At 44.0% G+C, this 22,601-nt stretch overlaps 1 protein-coding gene across 1 annotated transcript in view; it reads right to left on the reverse strand.

Moving 5' to 3' along the window:
* galnt10 (UDP-N-acetyl-alpha-D-galactosamine:polypeptide N-acetylgalactosaminyltransferase 10 (GalNAc-T10)) overlaps positions 1 to 22,601 on the reverse strand; it is a 138,546-nt gene that overhangs the window by 13,987 nt on the left and 101,958 nt on the right. Inside the window, exons 8-9 of the mRNA XM_083767000.1 lie at positions 17,555 to 17,662; positions 10 to 231 (exon numbers count right to left, since the gene is read on the reverse strand). Of these exons, the coding sequence (XP_083623126.1) occupies positions 10 to 231; positions 17,555 to 17,662 (330 nt within the window). The remainder of the gene's footprint in view (positions 1 to 9; positions 232 to 17,554; positions 17,663 to 22,601) is intronic.

The raw sequence follows: 22,601 nt of genomic DNA on the forward strand, positions 1-22,601 counted from the left end.
TCTCCATACCTCTCCCCAGGCGGCGGCGGGCGGCTCCACAGGAGGGTAGTGCTTGGGCAGGTCCCAGGCCACGTGGCTCATGAACCACTTGAAGCTCTTACAGTGGAGGCTGCCGCGCAGCTCCTTCTGCGCCGTCATGTCCCCCGCCGACAGGTGGCGGTACTCGGGCCGCCGCTGGTAGATGTACTCGGCGTACTCGTCCATCCACACCTCGGCCACGCGCTTCAGGTTCTGCGTGCAGAGGAGGAGGAGAGAAGAGAAAAAGATGGAGAAAACGTCCGTTGAATCTGTGGGTGGCAAAAAATGCTATACACTCAATTCAATTCAATTCAAAGGGCTTTATTGGCATGAGAAAACATACGTTTACATTGCCAAAGCAGAAAGAACAATACAACAATACAGCGATAAAAGAATCAAAACGAGAATGATGTACATTTGAAGGTCAGAATCTTCACATAATAATAATAATAATAAAACTTTATTTGTATAGCACCTTTCATGACATGAAATGCAGCTCAAAGTGCTTTACAGAACAATGGAGAATGAAAGAAAAGCAAGGCAACGACATAAAAAAACAAGCAGTAATGCAGTACAGTGAGGACATGAAAAATAAAAAATACAAGATCAATTAAAGGCAATGTTGTAGAAGTGGGTCTTGAGCTGAGCTTTAAAAATGTCTACAGAGGAGCTTGTTCCATGCCGACAGCCCGTAGAAGCAAAAAGCTGCTTCCCCGTATTTTTTAGTTGCCATTTTTTTGGGCAAAGCGAGCAGGCCAGCAGTGGAAGACCTTAGGGGGGCGGTTTGGGACATATTTAGGCAGGCAGTCATGTAGGTAGGAAGGTGCGAGACCATTGAGAGCTTTATAGACAAGTAAAATAATTTTAAAATCAATCCTAAAAACAACCGGAAGCCAGTGCAGTGATGCCAAAACTGGAGTAATATGTTCTCTCATCTTAGTTCTAGTTAAAACTCTGGCTACATAGATCAGAGATTCAAAGATCATAGATTCTATGTACCAAGATCACTCGATGCAGGTATAGTGCAGGAATATACACAATGATTAGTCTTTAGGGTGGTTGTGTTCCTTTTGATATCCTTCTCCTATCACAGCAACTCACAAATCTTGCTGCTGTTTGTTTGCACATTGTCGTACTTCGCCCAGCAGATATGGGAGTTTTTTGTCTTTTTCAAAATCTCCATGTGTGGTTGTAATCTGTGGGGAAGTATGTGTCTGATGTCTTGGTACAACGGACAGATGGTTAGGAAGTGTAGCTCGGTTTCCACTTCATTTACACTCAGTGTTATGACTTCCACTCGCAATAACATGGGATCCAATCCCACTCTCTATACACCACTTTTCCACAATATCACCACAGCGCGACACGTTGTATGCTTGTAGATCAGCTATTTTCAGCATGCAACCAAGCATTAAATGACTTGTCTTTTACTAGTTCTACTGGATATCTTCTCCCCTAGTCCCTCTCCTAACATTTTAGTCTAGTTTTAATTGGTTGACAAAATTGTCAGCATATTTTGTCACCATATAGCTTAGTTCTTATTTAGTTTTTATTCCGTTTTCGTCGGCGAAAAAAGGTAACATTTTCCGTACACACTTGGCAGTGAATCTTATGTCACAGTTTAGTTTTGGAGGTAGAACGCCTTCTTCTCTTGTAAAAAAAGAAAAGAGAAAGTTGAACTTGATGATTCTCACTGTGTGTGTGACCATGGCGACCGCATTTCTCACGGCATCGATTGCATTAGCCCATTTTGGGCGGGAACCCCTTTTGGTGTTAGCATCATGCTATGCTTTAGCTATTGAAAAATAGCAGATCTACAAGCTCATAGCGCGCTACGAGCTTGTAGGTCTGCTATTTTTGAAAAATCGAAGAACGACTGACATAGAAACATAGCTTTTTCAGAAAACTGTCAGGATGTAGAAGACATTTTTAGAATCTGATCTCAGGTCAGAATGGGTTAGCTTGGAGTCTGGGTTGCCATGGCAACAGGGCTTTGTGTACAACATGATGGGAGTTATTATTGAAAAAGCTGAGAATAATATGAGAAGAGAAGATTACCTGCCAGAGGAAGACGATAAGTACAGGCCAATAATAAAATATGGTTTTCACCTGAACCTTCCTGTCAGACATTGTGTATTGACTGCTGCTGTTGCCAGGTAACCAGCATGTCAACAACGTTGGCATTGGCTTATAGTAGGACATTCACTTCTAGTCATTTTTACTAGTCGACTACTTGTTCAACCCATTTTGACCTGAGATCCGATTCTAAAAATGCCTTCTAAATCCTGACAGTTTTCTGAAAAAGCTATGTTTCTATGTTAGTCGTTCTTCGATTTTTCAAAAATAGCAGATCTACATGCTCGTAGCGCGCCACTCGGTGGTGCGCTATGAACTTGCAGATCTGCTATTTTTCAATAGCTAAAGCATAACGTAATGCTAACACCAAAAGGGGTTTCCGCCCTATTATGTAAAAAAAAAAAAAATTGTTCATTTAAAAACTGTGTACATTGGTGACTATAACTATATATATATATAACTATACACTGATCTTGAGGCCTACAAAATCGGGGGGAAAAAAAACTAACTTTTTTTTTCTTATCAACTAGTCAACTAGTACCAACAAGGTCGACTAGTGGATTTACTAGTCAACTAGTCGACTAGTTGCTTAATGCCCTAGCCAGCCCTATAGCCTGGCCGAGTCGGCGTGTTGTCTGGTAGGGAGGGGCGTTGCCGCTGGGATCGCAGCATTGGTTCATATTGTTTCACCGGTCCGAGCGCCCAGGGACGTGAACACATGGACGTCAAAGGGGGCTTCAGCCCCTGCCCTTTTACCCGTCTGTTAACCCATTCTGACCGGGCACCCATTTTGGTGTTGGCATCATGTTATGCTTTAGCTATTGAAAAATAGCAGATCTACAAGCTCATATCGCGCCACCGAGTGGCGCGATACGAGCTTGTAGGTCTGCTATTTTTTTTTAATCGAAGACACTTTTAGAATCTGATCTCAGGTCAGAATGGGTTAATAATGAAACTGTCAGGATGTAATAGACATTTTTAGAATCTGATCTCAGGTCAGAATGAGTTAAAACAACTGCCCTCTCCAGACCATGAATGCAGCATTTACTAACTATGGTGAAAGAAATGCAAATGCTCCTCCTCTCCTTTCCATGCCATACGGGAAGGAGAATTGCTTTTTTTCCTCCTGAACTTGAACACAGTATTTTGCGTTCCAAACCTTTTATCAGATTTGTTGCTCAACAGCCCATAAGAAAAGCACAGACGATCGCGGTTACACCAATTATTTTCTGGGTAAAAACAAATACAGGTTTTTTTTGTATTTATTCTTTACACCTGGTTCACATCTGGGATCCTGTGGGTCTTCAAAATCAGGGCTTTCACTGAAAAACACTGGCAGTGGCGGAAGAATAAATCCATTAATTATACTTGGCAGTTATTGTGTTTTAACCCATTCTGACCTGAGATCAGATTCATACGAGGTTTCCGCCGGACACACACTGGTCTGATGAAACCATTCTGACCTGAGATCAGATTCGAAAAATGTCAGTCGTTGTTCGATTTTTTTCAAAAATAGCAGACCTACAAGCTCGTATCGCGCCACTCGGTGGCGCGATATGAGCTTGTAGATCTGCTATTTTTCAATAGGTAAAGCATAACATGATGCTAACACCAAAATGGGTGCCCGGTCAGAATGGGTTAATACTCGTCTGGAGTATTGACTGATTGATCTGTGGTGACACAACTGATCAAACTGTAGAGGTGTATTATCAATAATCAATTATGTCACATTGCCGCATTGCATCGCTGCAGGCCGATTCGTGATGCACTGCTGAATGGATCACGTTTGACACCACTATCAAACTGATTGATCTGTGGTGGCAGGGCTGATCAAAGTGATTGATCTGTGGTGGCAGGGCTGATCAAAATGATTGATCTGTGGTGACAGAGCTGATCAAAGTGATTGATCTGTGGTGACAGGGCTGATCAAAGTGATTGACATGTTGTGACAGGGCTGATCAAACTGATTGATCTGTGGTGACAGGGCTGATCAAACTGATCGACATGTTGCGACAGGGCTGATCAAAGTGATTGATCTGTGGTGACAAAACAAACGGTAGAGGAAAGCAGTCAGTCAGGATGGATGTGTCACCTCCTCCTCCAAGGACTGAAGGAATGAAAGATGGATGCTGAGCATGAAAATAAGACGTCACACTGAACATTTTGTCTCTCCTTCGCTCTCTCTGAGTGAGTGAGTGTGTGCGTGCGTGTGTGCATGCGTGCGTGCGTGCGTGCATGTGTGCGTGCGTGCATGCGTGCGTGCACACATTCATTTAGTAAAGAAAGGGCTCGCGGCCCAGGCCGTAGCGTAACGGTCTGGGCACCGGACTGGTGAATGTGATCCAGTCGCGGTGTGCCGCGGGTTCGACTCCCGGACCCGACACGGCCTTTACCGCATGTCATCCCCCCATCTCTCTCCCGTTTCCTGTCAGCCTACTTTCTATCCCTTAAAAAATCAATAAAGGCGTAAGCCGCAAAAAATATCTTAAAAAAAAAAAAAAAAGAAAGGGCTCGCAACTCACTTTTAATGCACCAAGCCTTTATTGATCAATAAAGTTTGGAACGTTAACCCATTTTGGGCGGGAACCCCTTTTGGTGTTAGCATTATGTTATGCTTTAGCTATTGAAAAATAGCAGATCTACAAGCTCGTAGCGCGCCACCGAGTGGCGCGCTACGAGCTTGTAGGTCTGCTATTTTTGAAAAACCGTGAAAATATTTATTTAGAAGTTTAAAAAACAAAATGGAGGTCAGGCCTGAATTGGTTAACAGTGAGTTGCGAGCCCTTTTCCATTCTCCTGAATTGGTTAACAGTGAGTTGCGAGCCCTTTTCCATTCTCCTGAATTGGTTAACAGTGAGTTGCGAGCCCTTTTCCATTCTCCTGAATTGGTTAACAGTGAGTTGCGAGCCCTTTTCCATTCTCCTGAATTGGTTAACAGTGAGTTGCGAGCCCTTTTCCATTCTCCTGAATTGGTTAACAGTGAGTTGCGAGCCCTTTTCCATTCTCCTGAATTGGTTAACAGTGAGTTGCGAGCCCTTTTCCATTCTCTTGAATTGGTTAACAGTGAGTTGCGAGCCCTTTTCCATTCTCCTGAATTGGTTAACAGTGAGTTGCGAGCCCTTTTCCATTCTCTTGGTTGAATTGGTTAACAGTGAGTTGCGAGCCCTTTTCCATTCTCCTGAATTGGTTAACAGTGAGTTGCGAGCCCTTTTCCATTCTCCTGAATTGGTTAACAGTGAGTTGCGAGCCCTTTTCCATTCTCTTGAATTGGTTAACAGTGAGTTGCGAGCCCTTTTCCATTCTCTTGAATTGGTTAACAGTGAGTTGCGAGCCCTTTTCCATTCTCCTGAATTGGTTAACAGTGAGTTGCGAGCCCTTTTCCATTCTCTTGGTTGAATTGGTTAACAGTGAGTTGCGAGCCCTTTTCCATTCTCCTGAATTGGTTAACAGTGAGTTGCGAGCCCTTTTCCATTCTCCTGAATTGGTTAACAGTGAGTTGCGAGCCCTTTTCCATTCTCTTGAATTGGTTAACAGTGAGTTGCGAGCCCTTTTCCATTCTCCTGAATTGGTTAACAGTGAGTTGCGAGCCCTTTTCCATTCTCCTGAATTGGTTAACAGTGAGTTGCGAGCCCTTTTCCATTCTCCTGAATTGGTTAACAGTGAGTTGCGAGCCCTTTTCCATTCTCCTGAATTGGTTAACAGTGAGTTGCGAGCCCTTTTCCATTCTCCTGAATTGGTTAACAGTGAGTTGCGAGCCCTTTTCCATTCTCCTGAATTGGTTAACAGTGAGTTGCGAGCCCTTTTCCATTCTCTTGAATTGGTTAACAGTGAGTTGCGAGCCCTTTTCCATTCTCCTGAATTGGTTAACAGTGAGTTGCGAGCCCTTTTCCATTCTCTTGGTTGAATTGGTTAACAGTGAGTTGCGAGCCCTTTTCCATTCTCCTGAATTGGTTAACAGTGAGTTGCGAGCCCTTTTCCATTCTCCTGAATTGGTTAACAGTGAGTTGCGAGCCCTTTTCCATTCTCTTGAATTGGTTAACAGTGAGTTGCGAGCCCTTTTCCATTCTCTTGAATTGGTTAACAGTGAGTTGCGAGCCCTTTTCCATTCTCCTGAATTGGTTAACAGTGAGTTGCGAGCCCTTTTCCATTCTCTTGGTTGAATTGGTTAACAGTGAGTTGCGAGCCCTTTTCCATTCTCCTGAATTGGTTAACAGTGAGTTGCGAGCCCTTTTCCATTCTCCTGAATTGGTTAACAGTGAGTTGCGAGCCCTTTTCCATTCTCTTGAATTGGTTAACAGTGAGTTGCGAGCCCTTTTCCATTCTCCTGAATTGGTTAACAGTGAGTTGCGAGCCCTTTTCCATTCTCCTGAATTGGTTAACAGTGAGTTGCGAGCCCTTTTCCATTCTCTTGAATTGGTTAACAGTGAGTTGCGAGCCCTTTTCCATTCTCCTGAATTGGTTAACAGTGAGTTGCGAGCCCTTTTCCATTCTCCTGAATTGGTTAACAGTGAGTTGCGAGCCCTTTTCCATTCTCCTGAATTGGTTAACAGTGAGTTGCGAGCCCTTTTCCATTCTCCTGAATTGGTTAACAGTGAGTTGCGAGCCCTTTTCCATTCTCCTGAATTGGTTAACAGTGAGTTGCGAGCCCTTTTCCATTCTCCTGAATTGGTTAACAGTGAGTTGCGAGCCCTTTTCCATTCTCTTGAATTGGTTAACAGTGAGTTGCGAGCCCTTTTCCATTCTCCTGAATTGGTTAACAGTGAGTTGCGAGCCCTTTTCCATTCTCTTGGTTGAATTGGTTAACAGTGAGTTGCGAGCCCTTTTCCATTCTCCTGAATTGGTTAACAGTGAGTTGCGAGCCCTTTTCCATTCTCCTGAATTGGTTAACAGTGAGTTGCGAGCCCTTTTCCATTCTCTTGAATTGGTTAACAGTGAGTTGCGAGCCCTTTTCCATTCTCTTGAATTGGTTAACAGTGAGTTGCGAGCCCTTTTCCATTCTCCTGAATTGGTTAACAGTGAGTTGCGAGCCCTTTTCCATTCTCTTGGTTGAATTGGTTAACAGTGAGTTGCGAGCCCTTTTCCATTCTCCTGAATTGGTTAACAGTGAGTTGCGAGCCCTTTTCCATTCTCCTGAATTGGTTAACAGTGAGTTGCGAGCCCTTTTCCATTCTCTTGAATTGGTTAACAGTGAGTTGCGAGCCCTTTTCCATTCTCCTGAATTGGTTAACAGTGAGTTGCGAGCCCTTTTCCATTCTCCTGAATTGGTTAACAGTGAGTTGCGAGCCCTTTTCCATTCTCCTGAATTGGTTAACAGTGAGTTGCGAGCCCTTTTCCATTCTCCTGAATTGGTTAACAGTGAGTTGCGAGCCCTTTTCCATTCTCCTGAATTGGTTAACAGTGAGTTGCGAGCCCTTTTCCATTCTCCTGAATTGGTTAACAGTGAGTTGCGAGCCCTTTTCCATTCTCCTGAATTGGTTAACAGTGAGTTGCGAGCCCTTTTCCATTCTCCTGAATTGGTTAACAGTGAGTTGCGAGCCCTTTTCCATTCTCCTGAATTGGTTAACAGTGAGTTGCGAGCCCTTTTCCATTCTCTTGAATTGGTTAACAGTGAGTTGCGAGCCCTTTTCCATTCTCCTGAATTGGTTAACAGTGAGTTGCGAGCCCTTTTCCATTCTCCTGAATTGGTTAACAGTGAGTTGCGAGCCCTTTTCCATTCTCTTGAATTGGTTAACAGTGAGTTGCGAGCCCTTTTCCATTCTCCTGAATTGGTTAACAGTGAGTTGCGAGCCCTTTTCCATTCTCTTGGTTGAATTGGTTAACAGTGAGTTGCGAGCCCTTTTCCATTCTCCTGAATTGGTTAACAGTGAGTTGCGAGCCCTTTTCCATTCTCCTGAATTGGTTAACAGTGAGTTGCGAGCCCTTTTCCATTCTCTTGAATTGGTTAACAGTGAGTTGCGAGCCCTTTTCCATTCTCTTGAATTGGTTAACAGTGAGTTGCGAGCCCTTTTCCATTCTCCTGAATTGGTTAACAGTGAGTTGCGAGCCCTTTTCCATTCTCTTGGTTGAATTGGTTAACAGTGAGTTGCGAGCCCTTTTCCATTCTCCTGAATTGGTTAACAGTGAGTTGCGAGCCCTTTTCCATTCTCCTGAATTGGTTAACAGTGAGTTGCGAGCCCTTTTCCATTCTCTTGAATTGGTTAACAGTGAGTTGCGAGCCCTTTTCCATTCTCCTGAATTGGTTAACAGTGAGTTGCGAGCCCTTTTCCATTCTCCTGAATTGGTTAACAGTGAGTTGCGAGCCCTTTTCCATTCTCCTGAATTGGTTAACAGTGAGTTGCGAGCCCTTTTCCATTCTCCTGAATTGGTTAACAGTGAGTTGCGAGCCCTTTTCCATTCTCCTGAATTGGTTAACAGTGAGTTGCGAGCCCTTTTCCATTCTCCTGAATTGGTTAACAGTGAGTTGCGAGCCCTTTTCCATTCTCCTGAATTGGTTAACAGTGAGTTGCGAGCCCTTTTCCATTCTCCTGAATTGGTTAACAGTGAGTTGCGAGCCCTTTTCCATTCTCCTGAATTGGTTAACAGTGAGTTGCGAGCCCTTTTCCATTCTCTTGAATTGGTTAACAGTGAGTTGCGAGCCCTTTTCCATTCTCCTGAATTGGTTAACAGTGAGTTGCGAGCCCTTTTCCATTCTCTTGGTTGAATTGGTTAACAGTGAGTTGCGAGCCCTTTTCCATTCTCCTGAATTGGTTAACAGTGAGTTGCGAGCCCTTTTCCATTCTCCTGAATTGGTTAACAGTGAGTTGCGAGCCCTTTTCCATTCTCTTGAATTGGTTAACAGTGAGTTGCGAGCCCTTTTCCATTCTCTTGAATTGGTTAACAGTGAGTTGCGAGCCCTTTTCCATTCTCCTGAATTGGTTAACAGTGAGTTGCGAGCCCTTTTCCATTCTCTTGGTTGAATTGGTTAACAGTGAGTTGCGAGCCCTTTTCCATTCTCCTGAATTGGTTAACAGTGAGTTGCGAGCCCTTTTCCATTCTCCTGAATTGGTTAACAGTGAGTTGCGAGCCCTTTTCCATTCTCTTGAATTGGTTAACAGTGAGTTGCGAGCCCTTTTCCATTCTCCTGAATTGGTTAACAGTGAGTTGCGAGCCCTTTTCCATTCTCCTGAATTGGTTAACAGTGAGTTGCGAGCCCTTTTCCATTCTCCTGAATTGGTTAACAGTGAGTTGCGAGCCCTTTTCCATTCTCTTGAATTGGTTAACAGTGAGTTGCGAGCCCTTTTCCATTCTCCTGAATTGGTTAACAGTGAGTTGCGAGCCCTTTTCCATTCTCTTGGTTGAATTGGTTAACAGTGAGTTGCGAGCCCTTTTCCATTCTCCTGAATTGGTTAACAGTGAGTTGCGAGCCCTTTTCCATTCTCCTGAATTGGTTAACAGTGAGTTGCGAGCCCTTTTCCATTCTCTTGAATTGGTTAACAGTGAGTTGCGAGCCCTTTTCCATTCTCTTGAATTGGTTAACAGTGAGTTGCGAGCCCTTTTCCATTCTCCTGAATTGGTTAACAGTGAGTTGCGAGCCCTTTTCCATTCTCTTGGTTGAATTGGTTAACAGTGAGTTGCGAGCCCTTTTCCATTCTCCTGAATTGGTTAACAGTGAGTTGCGAGCCCTTTTCCATTCTCCTGAATTGGTTAACAGTGAGTTGCGAGCCCTTTTCCATTCTCTTGAATTGGTTAACAGTGAGTTGCGAGCCCTTTTCCATTCTCCTGAATTGGTTAACAGTGAGTTGCGAGCCCTTTTCCATTCTCCTGAATTGGTTAACAGTGAGTTGCGAGCCCTTTTCCATTCTCCTGAATTGGTTAACAGTGAGTTGCGAGCCCTTTTCCATTCTCCTGAATTGGTTAACAGTGAGTTGCGAGCCCTTTTCCATTCTCCTGAATTGGTTAACAGTGAGTTGCGAGCCCTTTTCCATTCTCCTGAATTGGTTAACAGTGAGTTGCGAGCCCTTTTCCATTCTCCTGAATTGGTTAACAGTGAGTTGCGAGCCCTTTTCCATTCTCCTGAATTGGTTAACAGTGAGTTGCGAGCCCTTTTCCATTCTCCTGAATTGGTTAACAGTGAGTTGCGAGCCCTTTTCCATTCTCTTGAATTGGTTAACAGTGAGTTGCGAGCCCTTTTCCATTCTCCTGAATTGGTTAACAGTGAGTTGCGAGCCCTTTTCCATTCTCTTGGTTGAATTGGTTAACAGTGAGTTGCGAGCCCTTTTCCATTCTCCTGAATTGGTTAACAGTGAGTTGCGAGCCCTTTTCCATTCTCCTGAATTGGTTAACAGTGAGTTGCGAGCCCTTTTCCATTCTCTTGAATTGGTTAACAGTGAGTTGCGAGCCCTTTTCCATTCTCTTGAATTGGTTAACAGTGAGTTGCGAGCCCTTTTCCATTCTCCTGAATTGGTTAACAGTGAGTTGCGAGCCCTTTTCCATTCTCTTGGTTGAATTGGTTAACAGTGAGTTGCGAGCCCTTTTCCATTCTCCTGAATTGGTTAACAGTGAGTTGCGAGCCCTTTTCCATTCTCCTGAATTGGTTAACAGTGAGTTGCGAGCCCTTTTCCATTCTCTTGAATTGGTTAACAGTGAGTTGCGAGCCCTTTTCCATTCTCCTGAATTGGTTAACAGTGAGTTGCGAGCCCTTTTCCATTCTCCTGAATTGGTTAACAGTGAGTTGCGAGCCCTTTTCCATTCTCCTGAATTGGTTAACAGTGAGTTGCGAGCCCTTTTCCATTCTCTTGTTAATTGGTTAACAGTGAGTTGCGAGCCCTTTTCCATTCTCCTGAATTGGTTAACAGTGAGTTGCGAGCCCTTTTCCATTCTCTTGGTTGAATTGGTTAACAGTGAGTTGCGAGCCCTTTTCCATTCTCCTGAATTGGTTAACAGTGAGTTGCGAGCCCTTTTCCATTCTCTTGGTTGAATTGGTTAACAGTGAGTTGCGAGCCCTTTTCCATTCTCTTGGTTGAATTGGTTAACAGTGAGTTGCGAGCCCTTTTCCATTCTCTTGTTAATTGGTTAACAGTGAGTTGCGAGCCCTTTTCCATTCTCTTGGTTGAATTGGTTAACAGTGAGTTGCGAGCCCTTTTCCATTCTCTTGCGGCTTAGTGGCTCCAGACCAAAAACAAACTGAAGATGTGCGTCACAACGAATCAACGTGATTCATTCATAATCTGCACTTGCCGACTAAAGTGAAGGGTAAAAAAATATATGAGTTTTCTTCGACGGGTGGCTGGCATCTCCCTTAGAGATAGGGTGAGAAGTTCAGTCACACGAGAGAGACTCGGAGTAGAACCGCTGCTCCTTCGCCTGGAAAGGAGCCAGCTGAGGTGGTTCGGGCATCTGGTTAGGATGCCACTCGGGCGCCTCCCTAGGGAGGTCCTCGACGCATGTCCCACTGGGAGGAGACCCCGGGGCAGACCAAGGCGCAGTTGGAGGAAATACATCGACTCTCTGGCCTTGGAACGTCTCGGAATCCCCCAGGAGGAAGTCACTAATGTTGCTCGGGAGAGGGAAGTCTGGAGCTCTCTGGTGGAGCTGTTGCCCCCGCGACCCGACTACGGATAAGCGGTTGAAGATGGATGGATGGATGGATGGATATATGAGCGTAGTGTTTTGCAACAGCTGCGGACGCGTTTCAGAACTGGTAGGAGTTAGAGTTAGGAGCCTGGAGGATAACATACAGGAGATATTTATGAAGCTCAGAGCTATTTTCAATGCCGCGATGAAGTATGTACGTTAACCCTCTAAGACCCAGCGTTGCTTTTTAGCAACAATTTTATTTAATTTAATTACTAAATGATTATTATTTTTTCTGTTCTTTTTTCACCTAAACGTCATCAGTGATGTTCATTGCAATGCCATTGGTCATGATATTTGCATATAAATACCCCCCACAGAGGCTGACATTCACACAAATTAAAAATGTCTGGACTCTGTGCGATTTTGAACATTTTTTTAACCTAAGACTTTTGACCTTTACCCTAATAAAAGTAGGTAGAATAATTGTACTATATGTTTTTTTTCTGATCATTAGAATGTCTAGAACATGTTTTATTAATTATTGTGAAAGATATCCACCAAATGTAAATTATTAATTTATTATATTATTATATAATTATTATAAATTTTCCATCAATTTTCCATTTTTTTTTTTTTTTTTTTTAACATATGTTTTAGTGTCAGTCCTAGTAGTACAAAGTAGTAGTAAGGTTGAAATCTATTTTTTGCAAGTAGAAATTAATGCGGGTGTTAGAGGGTTCAGTTAAATCTTCAAACCCACAGTGGCATGTAGAGTTGTATAACTAATTGATTGTCTTGTTACTCAATTATTAACCATAACCTGGGCTGTGTTCTGAACTGGAGGCAGCTGTTATAATGTCTTATAATATTTTGACAATTTCACAAGTGTATCATGTAATTGGGGCAGTGTTAGAAGAAAGAAACTATTTCATTTTAACACATTCCGTGCTTTCCTCGAGATCTACCTACACTACAGATCCGGCCAATACATCATTTCCCGCTCGGGCAGAAGAGAACCTTCTTCTCTGCTTATTTTGCGGATTTCTCTGGCATTAGTGCCACCTCCTCACCTAGAGGCCTGGGCGTAAATCATTTGTGAGTTTGTACCGCATGGCTGAGCAAATGTAGCTGGTTGTAATGCTAGCTAAGGGGTCTGAGCTAATGCGACTGATACTGTGCTCATAACATATAAGCCCCCACCTTCCTGAATAAGGAAAGGAAACAAGGGTCGTAGCGTTAGAGTCGACGTGGGGTGGCGTTCCTTAGGTGTGCGTATGCTGCCACCCGGTGGCACAGAAAAAGTTAACACATTCCTGCCCAGGCCTTTCTGTGTGGAGTTTGCATGTTCTCCCCGTGTCCCCTAGGGTAGGTACCCTCACAAAAACATGCCGTAATCCTGGTCTCTGAAACTACCTCCCCCTGGCCAGCCGGGGCGCCTGATGGAGGGGAAAGGAACTGGTCAGAATAACGTGTTCCTTCCACGCGCTACGTCCGGCCGGGGAAACTCTCCCCTGTGACACCGGGGCTCCACCGGGCGCGTCAGCGCCGCGTCTCCGTCACCGTCAGGGAATGTTACCTTTTTAATCAATGAAGGGTGGCTCCACTGCCCGGGTTGCGTTGCGTGACTGCATTACATTTTTTGACACGCGCTACGGAGACCGGTGGACCCCGCCGTCAGGTGAAAAGAAGCAGCTTGGACTCCTCATGCATAGAAGGTAGCATGAGGTCAGTCCGCTGCCCCCCCCCCCCCCCCCCCCCCCCCCCCCCCAGGTTGGCAGAGGAAGTGTAGTGCCCAGGATCACAGTGAAAAGATGGGTTGCAAAAAACCGTGGGATAAAAATGAATAATGAAAGAATAAGGAGGACAAACACGAACTCAATGCAACATTCATCTGAGTTCAGAGCGAGCCACGTCTGACGCCGACATAAATTGAACAGCTTTGCCCCACACTGCAAAGGTCTTAGAAGGTTAGAACATTTCTCATTCAGAACGTAAGTGTTGGAAGATGCACAAAACAAGATAATCCCAGCTCATATTTCAAAGCAGCAGTGGTGGAAAAAGCACTCGCTTCTTTGTTTTACTTAGGTAAAAGTATTACCGGTATAGTAATACTGCAATATAGAAATACTCTGTTACAAGTAAAAGTCCGGAATAAAAAATTTACTTGAGTGAAAGTATACAAAAGTATTGGAATCAAAATGTACTTAAAGTACCAAAAGTAAAAGTACTCATCTTTTTTATCAAGTTATCATATACAAATATTTTGAAAGAACTACAAGCTCACAATGTGTCACATTGCGAGTCACGACGCATTGTGGAGCTTTAATAAGGGAAAAGTAGCTAAATGTGTGGCAAATCTGCAAAAACAATGTTTACCACTAGCTTTCTTCACAGATATGTGACCCAGCCCAGCAGAAAGTGCCTCAACTCGATTTTTACAGATTACAGATTATTAAAGTACAGAATGTAAGCTTTCATATGATGTATCATTCAATGAAATAGCTAACTAGGCTAGCTAGCTTCTAGCCTGTTGTTTGTTGGTGAAAGACTCAAGCTGGGAAGTGTATTTCAGCGAGTAGCTATACGTGGTTTTGTTTATTTTCTGTAAAGTATAACCCAAATGCTCATACTATACTATAGCCATGTAGAATACTTCTGTGTTTACAAACACAAGCACGCTAATGGGCGGTGATCAGAGCGTGAAACCTGAGGACAAAGAGATTCTAGGACCAATTGAAAACAACATGCAAATCTCGGAACTGCGCTTCTCTGCCTTCCAAAACAGTGTTAAAAAACAAGCCCACTTTGACGTATAAATGTATACATTTCATTTGCCCAAATGAACAATCTGTTCGAATGAAAACCTTCTTCAACATTCAAACTGTGTTAATATGAAAAAAAAAAAGAAAATCACATAAAAAAAAAAAAGTTTTATTTCGACCATTTCATTCTGGCGAGTTGAGGCACTTTCTGCTGGGCTGGGTCACATATGTTCATAAATTTGTCACATATAAATTTGTTCCAACCCAACTCCCTTGGGAAACTTTGTGACGGCTGCTGAAAGTTGGGGTACCATTGAACAACCAATATAAGGCAACATTTTCCAAATTTCTTTATACTTGAAGTTGCATGTGACATGTCAAACTAGGGGGTTTTCATGATTCTGAATCCATTGCAAGCACTAATTTTGCACAAAAAACACTCCTTCGCCTAAAGTATTTACTGTAGACTTAAAGGACCACTTCACCACTTTTCAACCTATCTTCATGTAATAGGTCCTCACTAATAATCATGAAAGAAATGGCACGATTTTTTTCTACTCAGTCTGTGTCTCATAGGAGGGCTGTGGGCAGTTAAGAAACTGTCTTCCAGTGTCATCATCATTAGGCAGATTCTTTTTAAACAAGTTGTTTAGATTTGTGAGAACGTGAGAACGATGGCTTCCATTTTCACATTGCAACTTTTCAGGACTAGAAAGCCTGCAGTTTCTATCAGCTCGTATTCCCCATCGATGATGTCACTGGAAGACGGTTTCTGAACTTCCCACAGCCCTCCTAAGAGACACAGACTGAGTAGAAAAAAATTGCGCCATTTTTTCATGATTATTTGTGAGGACCTATTATATGAAGATGGGTTGAAAAGTGGTGAAGTGGTCCTTTAACCCATTCTGAACGGGCACCCATTTTGGTGTTGGCATCATGTCATGCTTTAGCTATTGAAAAATAGCAGATCTACAAGCTCATATCGCGCCACCGAGTGGCGCGATACGAGCTTGTAGGTCTGCTATTTTTGAAAAATCGAAGAGCGACTGACATTTCTAGAATCTGATCTCAGGTCAGAATGGGTTAAGCACAATACATATACTCCTTCTGGCGTCCAGACATTTCTTCGCATTAAGAGAGGTGACATAACTACCGTGCACCTATACAGATGTCCTTAACCCATTCTGACCTGAGATCAGATTCATACGAGGTTTCCACTGGACACACACTGGTCTGATAAACCCATTCTGACCTGAGATCAGATTCTAAAAATGTATGTTTGAAAATGACAGTTTTCTGAAAAAGCTATGTTTCTATGTCAGTCGTTCTTCGATTTTTCAAAAATAGCAGACCTACAAGCTCGTATCGCGCCACTCGGTGGCGCGATACGAGCTTGTAGATCTGCTATTTTTCAATAGCTAAAGCATGACATGATGCCAACACCAAAATGGGTGCCCGGTCAGAATGGGTTAACGAAGCAGAGTATTTTTTCTCAAGGACTATGTATGTATTGGCCTTCAGACAAAGTGACATTACAGTATGGGAGTGGCCGAGAGCGGACGGATGGGAATTGCAAGGTTCCCAGCTCCATCCCAAGCTCCCTCAGAGTTCGTGTCGAAGTGTCCTTGAGCTAGACCCAGAACCCCTAATTGCTCCCGATGTGCAGGTTGGTGCCTTGCATGGTTTTCTCCTCCAACGGTGTATGAATGTGTGTGTCTCTGTGTATGCGTGCGTGACAATCTATGTAAAGCGCCTTGGATAAAGGCGCTATATAAATGCACCATTTAGTATATATAGACCATCAATATGTCCACCTTGCCTGTGGCAACATACTATATATATATATATATATATATATATATATATATATATATATATAGTATACACACAGTGTTGAAACACACCCTCCATGGTAAGATAGACACACACAGTGTTGAGACTCACCCCCATAGTCACATAGACACAGACAGTGTTGAGACTCACCCCCTAGTCACAGACACTCACACAGTGTTGAGACTCACCCCATGGTAACATAGACACAGACAGTGTTGAGACTCACCCCCTAGTCACAGACACTCACAGTGTTGAGACTCACCCCCTGGTCACATAGACACTCACACAGTGTTGAGACTCACCCCCTAGTCACAGACACTCACAGTGTTGAGACTCACCCCTTGGTCACATAGACACTCACAGTGTTGAGACTCACCCCCTAGTCACAGACACTCACAGTGTTGAGACTCACCCCCTGGTCACATAGACACTCACACAGTGTTGAGACTCACCCCCTAGTCACAGACACTCACAGTGTTGAGACTCACCCCTTGGTCACATAGACACTCACAGTGTTGAGACTCACCCCCTAGTCACAGACACTCACAGTGTTGAGACTCACCCCCTGGTCACATAGACACTCACAGTGTTGAGACTCACCCCCTGGTCACATAGACACACACAGTGTTGAGACTCACCCCCTGGTCACATAGACACTCACACAGTGTTGAGACTCACCCCTTGGTCACATAGACACTCACAGTGTTGAGACTCACCCCCTGGTCACATAGACACTCACACAGTGTTGAGACTCACCCCCTGGTCACATAGACACTCACACAGTGTTGAGACTCACCCCCTAGTCACATAGACACTCACAGTGTTGAGACTCACCCCCTGGTCACATAGACACTCACAGTGTTGAGACTCACCCCCTAGTCACATAGACACTCACAGTGTTGAGACTCACCCCCTGGTCACATAGACACTCACACAGTGTTGAGACTCACCCCCTGGTCACATAGACACTCACAGTGTTGAGACTCACCCCCTGGTCACATAGACACTCACACAGTGTTGAGACTCACCCCTTGGTCACATAGACACTCACAGTGTTGAGACTCACCCCCTGGTCACATAGACACTCACACAGTGTTGAGACTCACCCCCTGGTCACATTGACACTCACACAGTGTTGAGACTCACCCCCTGGTCACATTGACACTCACACAGTGTTGAGACTCACCCCTTGGTCACATAGACACTCACACAGTGTTGAGACTCACCCCTTGGTCACGTAGACACTCACACAGTGTTGAGACTCACCCCTTGGTCACATAGACACTCACACACACAGTGTTGAGACTCACCCGTGCCAGGCTGACTCCACCAGGGACCTTATATGGAACGTACTTCCTGTAGATGTGACCCACCCTGGAGCAAGGGATGTCCTCCATCCTACCACCACACATCCACACCTAGAGAGAGAGAGAGAGAGAGAGAGAGAGAGAGAGAGAGAGAGTCAATGTAACATGATGTGCACACAAATGTTGCCGTCTTCCTCTCTTCCTGTGTGTGTGTGTGTGTGTGTGTGTGTGTGTGTGTGTGAGGGTGTGTGTGTGTGTGTGTGTGTGTGTGTGTGTGTGCTCGCTCGCATGCGTCCTACTCCCTCTCTCTCTCTAGTATACAGTACCTTGTCTACACCATTAACAGCCATGTGCACAGCCGCACGCACGCACACACACACACACACACACACACACACACACACACACACACACACACACACACACACACACACACACACACACACACACACAGTCAGACAGTCAGACAGACACAGTTAATGCGATTGGCAACAAACAACAAACATAAAAGGTCTGAATATCTTTTAGAGTATTACTTTCCAAGGTGTTGTTGTTGTTGTGTAATGGCTCCCCACTGCTCACCGATGTGATAGAATGAGCAGGGGGCGGTCTAGTCTCCTCCAGCTAGAAAATTCATTTGCATTACTAATTCATTCATAGACTGACCAAAAAAAGAGAAAAAAAGTCTTCACGACTACATGTGTCCAGTTTATTACACCACTCATCTATGCCATCTTATCTGTGACGACTGACTACATATTTGGGCATCGGTTCAGTCCCAACCGAACCACCATTATATATTATATATACCATTATAAAATGTTAGTTTAGAAAAAAACGTAGAGATGCACGATATTGAAAATATGACCGATATGCAATTATTTGCAGGGTCATATCGTCCGATACCGATATATCACATTGTTATATTATTGTCTCCGTCCGTGTGTGTGTGTATGCGTCCGTCCGTCCGTGTGTGTGTGTGTGTGTCCGTCCGTGCGTGTCTGTCCGTTCATCCGTGTGTGTGTGTCCGTCCATCCGTGTGTGTGTGTGTCCGTCCGTCCATCCGTGTGTGTGTTGAAAATCTTCAAATCAGCCTCATGGTGGCGCTATAACTGGCCCGATTCACGTTCTGTACCTATCCTGCAACCTGCCCTGATCTGTGTAAAGCGTCAGGGAAAGGGACTGCAGACTGACTGACTGAATGAATGCTGGCAGTAAACACGTTGACTTTAACTCCACAATTCACTTGTTCCTGCTGCGGCCGTTCAAAGAGCGAGCGGTCTCCGCTGAGCGCCCAGTCCTTTCCAGAAGGGTCAGCAGCATGTTTTAACCCATTCAGACCCCAGGACGATTCCACAAATGTCTTCTGAATCCTGACAGTTTTCTTGGAAAACCCTCATGTTTCCATGCCAGTCGTTCTCAAAACACTTTCATGTCAAGGACCCCCCCAAAGAATATATGTAATAGGCCAGCGACCCTCATCTGAAAATATGTTGTTCCAGGGACACCCCCCCCCCCCCCCAGAAGCAAAGATTTGAGTTAAAAAATAAAGTTTGCTCTGAAACTTAAGATTATATTCAAAGATTTGCACTACATTTTCACTATTTTTCAAAAATAGCAGACCTACAAGCTCGTAGGTCTTGTAGGCACTTGCCCTAGCCTAGCCCCTTAGATAGCATTTTATGTCGACTTAGATAGTATTTTAGACAGACTCATAGCTTGTTACGTAGACAGCACTATAGAATTGCATTTTATGTAGTCATAGCACCTTATAGTACACATGAATATTGTATAATATTTAAAGGTATATTCAGTGATTTCACTTAATTCAAATATCACTTTTTTTTTGTTTTGTTGTGATAATCCTCTCTACTATAGAGTGTGCTGACCATATAAGGAGTTCCTCCCTGTCCCCAGTTAACCCCTGGGGGTCAAAAAACCATAGGTTTCGTTTTTGACTCTCTATCCTGATTGGACGAAAGGCTGGGTCCCACAGCCAAAAACGAAACCTAAGGTTTTTTGAGTGAAATCACTTAATATACCTTTAATATAGTGTAGTATGTATAGCTGACATAGATACTCCACTGTTACGTTCTTAAGTTTATACACGATTCATGATAACTACTTTTTATATATATGTGATGTATGACATGCTTTTGTTTTTGCTTAAATGTTAGTCGCTCTGGATCAAGAGCGTCTGCTAAATGCCTAAATTGTAAATTGTAGATCTGCTATTTTTCAATAGCTAAAAAGTATAGCACAATGCTTGATACACCAAAAAGTGGTTTCCCGCCCAGAATGGATTAAAGTCCCGGCCGGTTTGTCGCGATGCCTCCACGGCTGGATGTGAATCCAGTCTAATGTAATTACACAGCTGTGTGCCCTTTGTGACTAATGAAGTGAGACGGCACAGGCCCCCGACTCGTTAACCCGCTTAGACCGGTTAGGCCGTCGCCGTGTCACCGCATAGCTTTATAACCACGTTAAACCCATTATTTGACACTTCAGCTGTTGGAAAAAATAGCTTGTAGATCTGCTATTTTTTTTTTTTTATCATGGAAATGTGGCGCAAATCTTTGAATATATATATATTCTTTCAGAGCAAACGTTTTTTAACTCAAATCTTTGCTTCTGGGGAGAGAGGGGGATAGGGGCCCTGTGAGACGACATATTTTCAAATGGGGCTCGGTGGCCAAATACAGATAATTCTGGGGGTCCTTGAACATGAAAAAAGGCCTGAGCACCACGGACATAGAAACGTAGGTTTTTTTTTTCAGAAAAGTGTTTTTATTTGTTTTTCTTTTAGAATCGGCCTCAGGTCTAAACGGGTTAAAACCACAATTGAATTATTGTGACAGCGTTCCTCCACGAGCAGAATGAGAGGACGAAGAGGAGAGACCGCTCTTCTCCGTTCCCTATAGCAGTGGTTCCCAAAGTGGGGTCCTTGAGGGAGTTCCAGGGGGTCCCCGGCTAAATGATAGTTATAGGAAACCAAAATGGACCCTTCTGGGTCGGTAACTCTGATAGTGTAGAAATGGAACCAAACGGACCCGTTTGGTTCCATTTCTACACTATCAGAGTTAAATTAACATTGATTTTACAATATAAATTGGGGGTCCCAGAGATAGAAATGCCATTAAATGTGGGGGTCTGTAGACTAATATGCATGTTAAACTGGGGGGGGGGGGTCCTTGAAATTAAACGGGTTGAGAATCACTGCTCTTCTCTTATGGGGGTCCCTGGAATATCTTTTCAAATGGGGGTCCGCGGGGCTGATTAGTGTCAATTTGGGGGTCCTTGACATGAAAAGGTTTGGGAACCACTGCACATAATGCAGCGGTGGAACCAAACTAAGTACATTTACTTAAGTACTGCACTTAACCCATTTGAGGCGGGAACCCCTTTTGGTGTTAGCATTATGTTATGCTTTGGCTATTGAAAAATAGCAGACCTACAAGCTCATAGTGCGCCACCGAGTGGCGTGCTATGAGCTTGTAGGTCTGCTATTTTTGAAAAATCGAAGAACGACTGACATTTTTTTCAGAAAACTGTCATTTTCAGACATTTGTACTTTGTTCTTCATCTCGGATCCTGTACTGGGAGCTGATGGTATGTGTTGTTGTAAGTACTGGGAGCTGATGGTAGGTGTTGTTGTAAGTACTGGGAGCTGATGGTAGGTGTTGTTGTAAGTACTGGGAGCTGATGGTAGATGTTGTTGTAAGTACTGGGAGCTGATGGTATGTGTTGTATAAGTACTGGGAGCTGATGGTATGTGTTGTATAAGTACTGGGAGCTGATGGTATGTGTTGTATAAGTACTGGGAGCTGATGGTAGGTGTTGTTGTAAGTACTGGGAGCTGATGGTAGATGTTGTATAAGTACTGGGAGCTGATGGTATGTGTTGTATAAGTACTGGGAGCTGATGGTAGGTGTTGTATAAGTACTGGGAGCTGATGGTAGGTGTTGTTGTAAGTACTGGGAGCTGATGGTAGGTGTTGTTGTAAGTACTGGGAGCTGATGGTAGGTGTTGTTGTAAGTACTGGGAGCTGATGGTAGGTGTTGTATGAGTACTGGGAGCTGATGGTATGTGTTGTATAAGTACTGGGAGCTGATGGTAGGTGTTGTTGTAAGTACTGGGAGCTGATGGTAGGTGTTGTTGTAAGTACTGGGAGCTGATGGTAGGTGTTGTTGTAAGTACTGGGAGCTGATGGTAGGTGTTGTTGTAAGTACTGGGAGCTGATGGTAGATGTTGTTGTAAGTACTGGGAGCTGATGGTAGGTGTTGTTGTAAGTACTGGGAGCTGATGGTAGGTGTTGTTGTAAGTACTGGGAGCTGATGGTAGGTGTTGTTGTAAGTACTGGGAGCTGATGGTAGGTGTTGTTGTAAGTACTAGTAGCTGATGGTAGGTGTTGTAAGTACTGGGAGCTGGTGGTAGGTGTTGTATAAGTACTGGGAGCTGATGGTAGGTGTTGTTGTAAGTACTGGGAGCTGATGGTATGTGTTGTATAAGTACTGGGAGCTGATGGTAGGTGTTGTTGTAAGTACTGGGAGCTGATGGTAGGTGTTGTTGTAAGTACTGGGAGCTGATGGTAGGTGTTGTATAAGTACTGGGAGCTGATGGTATGTGTTGTATAAGTACTGGGAGCTGATGGTAGGTGTTGTTGTAAGTACTGGGAGCTGATGGTAGGTGTTGTTGTAAGTACTGGGAGCTGATGGTAGGTGTTGTTGTAAGTACTGGGAGCTGATGGTAGGTGTTGTTGTAACTTAAATACTGGGAGCTGATGGTAGGTGTTGTTGTAAGTACTGGGAGCTGATGGTAGGTGTTGTTGTAAGTACTGGGAGCTGATGGTAGGTGTTGTTGTAAGTACTGGGAGCTGATGGTAGGTGTTGTTGTAAGTACTGGGAGCTGATGGTAGATGTTGTTGTAAGTACTGGGAGCTGATGGTAGGTGTTGTTGTAAGTACTGGGAGCTGATGGTAGGTGTTGTTGTAGGTACTGGGAGCTGATGGTAGATGTTGTTGTAAGTACTGGGAGCTGATGGTAGGTGTTGT

Source organism: Protomyctophum parallelum (assembly GCF_964188405.1).
Source record: "Protomyctophum parallelum genome assembly, chromosome: 1".
Lineage (NCBI taxonomy): Eukaryota > Metazoa > Chordata > Actinopteri > Myctophiformes > Myctophidae > Protomyctophum > Protomyctophum parallelum.